At 36.4% G+C, this 6,000-nt stretch overlaps 1 protein-coding gene across 3 annotated transcripts in view; it reads right to left on the bottom strand.

The window, feature by feature from the left end:
• Positions 1 to 1,478: 1,478 nt before the first annotated feature.
• Positions 1,479 to 6,000, bottom strand: part of LOC127061574 (uncharacterized) — a 42,157-nt gene continuing 37,635 nt past the window's right edge. The window contains exons 7-13 of one of the 3 annotated variants that reach the window (XM_050988627.1): positions 4,680 to 4,867; positions 4,189 to 4,464; positions 3,685 to 3,846; positions 3,309 to 3,612; positions 2,828 to 3,065; positions 2,585 to 2,735; positions 1,479 to 2,392 (exon numbers count right to left, since the gene is read on the bottom strand). In XM_050988627.1, coding sequence (XP_050844584.1) covers positions 2,132 to 2,392; positions 2,585 to 2,735; positions 2,828 to 3,065; positions 3,309 to 3,612; positions 3,685 to 3,846; positions 4,189 to 4,464; positions 4,680 to 4,867 — 1,580 coding nt within the window. In that variant the 3' untranslated portion in view covers positions 1,479 to 2,131. The remainder of the gene's footprint in view (positions 2,393 to 2,584; positions 2,736 to 2,827; positions 3,066 to 3,308; positions 3,613 to 3,684; positions 3,847 to 4,188; positions 4,465 to 4,679; positions 4,868 to 6,000) is intronic. The other 2 variants (XM_050988629.1, XM_050988628.1) reach the window with 2 other exon arrangements.

Here is a 6,000-nt window from a genome sequence, read left to right as displayed (position 1 = left end):
ATATATACGTACATACATATTGTATAACATAGTTAATGGTCTGTTTCGTCTCTTTGTTAACATGGCTATAGAAAATGAACGTCCATCGCCGTTTATTACAACGAATGCCATCGTCCTGTGAAAATGTTGTTCGTTCTCTTTTCGATAGAGCCTCGTATGGCTTAATGAAGCCCGATCGTTCCAATTATACGGACAACCTGCCATTGATGATGAGAATAAAAGGATTTTACAAAGTGCCTTACTTATCCTTATTCTCAATGAATAAATGTATCGTTCCATTGTTAACCTACATAAGTTTCCTCAAAAAGTGCAGCTGTTAAAAGCATTGTTAATAGATTCGTTTTTCCTTCGAAGGGGTTCATTGTAGCTTGTAAAATAATTAACCTCGAAGGATGACAAATAATAGCTCGGAGCAAACCGGCTAACGTTTTAAACGGATTCACCAGTTAGTTTACATATGTGTGCAATGTGCAGCACGTAGAAGAGAGTCAATAGGTCCACGTAGGAAAGAACCTCACTGACTACGAGCCAGTTGGCCGAGGTCCAAGGATACAATGTAAAAATGGAGAAATGTTTTCGCAGCGCGGTGTGGCGAACACGTGAGGAAGCGTTAACTTACATTTTCTCCAGTTATAGCTTTGGCAATGTGCTGCTGGCTCTAGTGTGTAAATTACATCCGCGTTTAGTCTCTCTCTCTCTCTCTCTCTCTCTCTCTCTCTCTCTCTGTCTGTCTCTATCTCTTCTTCCTTCTAATATGGCTCTCGTAGAGTGCGAAATGTACGAGAGACGACGGCTTATGCGTGAATTATGCCTACCACCTGACATTCTCAGACATCCCACAATTAATGGGACATAGAGAATCGATATATTTATGCTTCTCGATCGGACATTCTATGCGTTATACGCTTCTCGATTCGCAAACAAGAAATTCTCTTGTACTCTATAAGTGTTTACCATAAAATGAAAAACGATAGACATCATGTTAGTAAATTAATTAAAATTACCACGCATGAAACTGTATTTCCGATATTTTTAAGCCACATAAAGTACATATATACGTTTGATGTAGACACAAGGCTTAGCAATGGACGTTCATTTTTACAAGGTAAAATTCATAAAGTTTAATTAAAAACTTTTTTCATATCATTCGTGTGCGCGAGTTCGCCGTACGAATAAATGGCCCCGTTTCACCCTTTTCTCTTCTCTCGACGTCAATCTCGTCCATCTTCCCCAACCAATTTTTATACACATTTTCGACTTTTATGCAAAAGTAAATATTGTGCAAAATAAAACAGAATGAACGCGTGAATTTTTATAAATGTAAATGATACATATATGCATTCATTTAAAATAAAAGTTTTATCTTCTTAATATTTGTAATAATCTCATTCAATTTGAGTATTGTTAATTTTTTAATATTCTTTATCGTTGCATGCATCATCATTTTAGGAATAGGATACCTAATGAAAGGAATAACCTAACAAAATTGGTCTTTTATTACGAGTATTACAATGAAGGCACTTATTCTTTGTACAAAGGTGTCTAATTATAAAAAACATTATATTAGATTGTATAAAAAGCATAAACTTTCTGTTCTGCATGAAATAAAACTTCCAGCAATCATATGCTTGTTTTACTTTTGAAGTAATTAACAATGATCAAAATTAATGTACTTATTAAATAAACTTTTAGACGAGACTATCGATATAAATTGTTAAAATTTGATAAGTCAAGCATGCATTATCACGCTTTGATCGAATGTTGGCACGTATTTTTGAATATTTAAATTATTAATATTAAATATACTAAATTAGTATATTTGTTATCAGATCTAGATACATTGTATGACACATTTAACAGTAGTCGCATAGTAATCATATCTTATTACAAATGTTACAATGTATTAATTATAAGAGAAAATTCTTAAATCTCTTTTACAAATAGAAAATCAAGTGTAATAAAACATATATAAAAAAATCATTGGACTACTGTTAAGTGCATATCTTTTGTCGCTTTAAAAACTTAAGATATTAACGCAATTCACACTTCGCAATGAAATAGATATTTCCTATCTCAAATTTCAATCGTTCGATAAATAATTTAATAATTACATAGAAGAGATAAATATACTTTAACAGACTCGTGACAAACGATTGCGCTGTTCGTCCAATAAAATCGATGCCTCGCACATTGTTTTCGCGCTGGTGCGAACCAAAAATAGCAATTGATATTCGTCGGTTATCGTCAAAGGTGCTCGCGTTCTTACCAAAGCGTGGAGAATAGTTGCTCTCTCAAGGTCCAGCCATCTTTGAAGAGCTACTTCCCTTTCGCGCGGTCCACCAAGAGTGACATCGGCTGGACCCCAAAGAGTAAACTCGAGCAAAGATTTCACCTGCCCAATTAATGTTATTGACAACGATAATATAAAAAATGTTGATTATTCATTTAAATTTAGATGTATGCGTTAGAATCAGGTTATGCAATAAATTATATCTCAGTAAAAAATTGTCGAATCGTATTAAATGCATTCAAGAAGCGTACTGTAATAATGAAAACTCCAAGGCAAAAAATTTATTTTGTGTACCTGAGAAAGAGTAACTGCTTTTTCACGTAATAATAATTCCTGCACGAGAGGAAGTCTCTTCGTCAAGTGTAGTTGTTGAAGAGCCACCAAAGCGCACTGACACAAAGAGACCTTTTCTTCTCGTCTGACGTCGCACGTATCCACATTTAATCTGCGGAGCAAGTCGTTTAACAATAGCTGTCATCATTTTGCAACAAGTAAATATTTTCTAAAGGACAAACAGAAAAAAAGAGATTTACCGACCCTTGCAACAAATAAAGTCGATAGCAGACGTCTTTATCTTCTCGACAAAGCATCACGTTGCTCAGACTTTTCGAGGATTCTTCGATTCCTCGTGCTTGAAGACTTTTCAGGGCGTTAACGAACTGAAGTAAGACGAACGAGGACTCTCTTGTCGCACCTTCGTCTTGGGAATCCTTCGTGGCTAAGCCAAAGGCTTGAACCGTACTCACTTGTAATCGTGGGAAAACCGAGATCGCCGCTGTAAGAGAATTGATCACATTGTCCGTCAATATATCTTTACTTCAAATATTATTTTCTAAGATCTATTACAAACGATAGTTTATTCAAATGTTTAAGTACGATCTAAAGTATGAATCGATATTAAAATTATGTGTTTTTTATGCTCGTAAATTTTTGTAAAGATCAAAAAATAATTTTTCTTTCTTAATATCAGAAATTTCTTTCGACGAATATTCTTTCTAGGAAATAGAGAATAAATCACCTTCCATGTCCTTGCCGACGGATAAACTGACTCGCTCGGAGATCTCTTTCGGCACGGTCTCTATGAACTCAATTATTGGCACCAGGTAGAATTCCTTTCGCGACACGTGCATCGCTTGATCGAATGCGATGCACAGGCTGACGTTTTGCTCATTCCAACTAGCCGAGCAGAATATTCGCCTGCCAATGAAAACGGACGTGTTCGTGTCGATGGTGAAATCGCGAAGACGAGGATTCGAATTTTTCAAGGCACGAAGACTTACAGGTACTTGGGTAACTTGGTTCACCTGCAACTGATTTACATTCTTTCGTTATTCTATTTCGTACGAATCGAAAAAGAAAAGAAAAGCTTTGATAATTTTTTTTAGAAAATTTACTTGTTCGACAAATTGTGCAAGCGCCTCGTGATTTGCCACGACAACAGCGCCATAATTATCTTCTAGACTTCGATGAACGATGCTACGTCCTCTTCGCTGTCTTAATTGATTCAACCTCAGCTCGTCATCTTTGCTTTTCCAATCTTGATCCTCTTCTGCACCCTGCACGTTCAAGCAATTCATTTTAGAAACAACACTATATGCTTTCCTGTCATATATTATTTGAAACATTCAAAAGGATAATTTCATCACTTTCATTTTAGTAAATCTCTCTATTTTCTCTTCCATTATTCTATGACTATTATCAAATCTATTATTGTTTTTATCTCTTCTCTTTTTGTTGGGATTAACTCATAAATAGAACTCTATTTTGTGCCGTATATTTTCTTTTTCCTGGCATTCCCGTACACATTCTACACCCTTCACACAAACAAAAGTTTATTGTGCGCGAAATTCGGTAAAAAAACGAAACGAGATCGGAAAAACGGTGAAACAAAAGTATACCTCATCACCAGTGTAAAAAGTATACGGTGCGTAAAGCTCGCTTTCGGTTTCGCTACCGCAGTAGGGTAACGATGTTGACCTGAGGAAGGGTTGATGATGATGATGATGGTGGTGATGGTGATGGAATTTGAATTCTACGCCTGGATCCATAACACTGCTGTCGGATTTCCGCTTGCAGCTGGGATGATGGGATCCGTTGCCATGACGTAGTTCTAGACTCGAGTCGCATTCCGGTGAGCTGGACAAACACTCGTAGACGTGGCTATCGTTCAACGTCTGAAACGAGTTCAAACCTGATGTCTCGTTGTCTATGTTGAGAAAAAGGTATCTATATCATGAAAACATTTCATTCGACTTAATCTTTTACAAAAAACGTACAACATAATTGAAGCGTATGATTTAAAAAAAAAAAAACGGGAATGAATAATGAACGTTTTCTGAAAAAAATAATTGAAAAAATGACTGAATACTTTTTGGCTGATTTTCATTACCAGCGAATCGGAAGTTGGTGGTGTAATAGTTGCGGTTGTCTCGTAATCGTTTAGACTCAAATTTTGGGACGAAGAGCCGTGCTTCTTTATCAAAGGCTGGGATGTTGTTTGGTCCCTCATACTGGCAGTTCTTTGAGGTTTCGAGGGTGCCAGGGCACTGCGTACCTCACCTGTAACATCCTCCGCTGCTGCAGGCACGTCCGCCATCGTCAAGCGCCACGGGTTAGTACCACAAGACACAAGGCATTGTCACAAAACAGGCTAGCTACTACAAGTAACTAGCGTATTAGCCGCATAACGGTCGTACATTCAACACTAATCTATGTATCTCGTGTATATATCTATATATGTATGTATTACATACTCTATATTGCGGAGAGAACGCAACCCTATTTGGTCGTCAGCAAGAATTAAATGACAAGGCACAGGCACAATGTATCGTGAAATTCTCTTACGATATACAGAAACTTTCTTCAAAAGTCTTTTTTTTTCTTTTTTTTATTATTATTCTTTTCACAAGTGCATGTGTATGACATGAACAGAGAAATAATGAATTAGTCGTTACATTGACACCGTTATGGCGAATTTGTGATTATCGAAGATGCAAGAGGATTTACAATATATTATCGCATTATTGATATTAATAAAAAACAAAGTTTCAGTTTTTTAAGGTTTCGGATATGAACGGCAGACATAAGTACCGCTTTAAGGATAGCGCTACGATTGAGAAAATTTGGGAGATGTTGAAATTAGCAGACATTCCTTGTACCTAAATATCTAATTCCAGTGAACACGATGCTGATGTATTTAATCAATGCATGCGGCGTTAATTGCACCCAGCGTCAGTTAGAAGAGCTCTGCGTAACACAAACGCTGTTGTTAAAAGATGGCTCAAAGGCGAAACTGATGATATTTTTTGCAGATGTTTTTTTTTAGACAACATTATCTTGCAAGCTTTAAGCACTTTTACAACGATGCTCCAGTCAAAGGTGTATCGGATCGTCATCTATTCGTCAATCTTATTAACGGATGATTTAAAATACATTGAGAATACTTAAAAAATATAGTTCTTTTAAAAGAAATAAGATTGTTTTGTGCGATATAGATGATATAAAATAATTATATAGGCCAAAGCTACGATCCTAGGTAATCGATATCAAAAACTTGGCTCCATTTTCATTGGCGTTCGGACGTCGCGCATTGCGCACCATTTCGCTCTCCCGCTCGATTAATAAATTGCCGAATTGTTTTTACGAAACGAAATGCTACACGCAGAAATGCGAGAACCAAGCGAGATACCTATTATAAAAAGGAGGTAAGA

This window comes from Vespula vulgaris, chromosome 2, assembly GCF_905475345.1.
Source record: "Vespula vulgaris chromosome 2, iyVesVulg1.1, whole genome shotgun sequence".
NCBI classification, from domain to species: domain Eukaryota; kingdom Metazoa; phylum Arthropoda; class Insecta; order Hymenoptera; family Vespidae; genus Vespula; species Vespula vulgaris.
The sequence above is the reverse complement of the archived record's forward strand: the minus strand, read 5'-3'. Positions and strand labels throughout refer to the sequence as shown.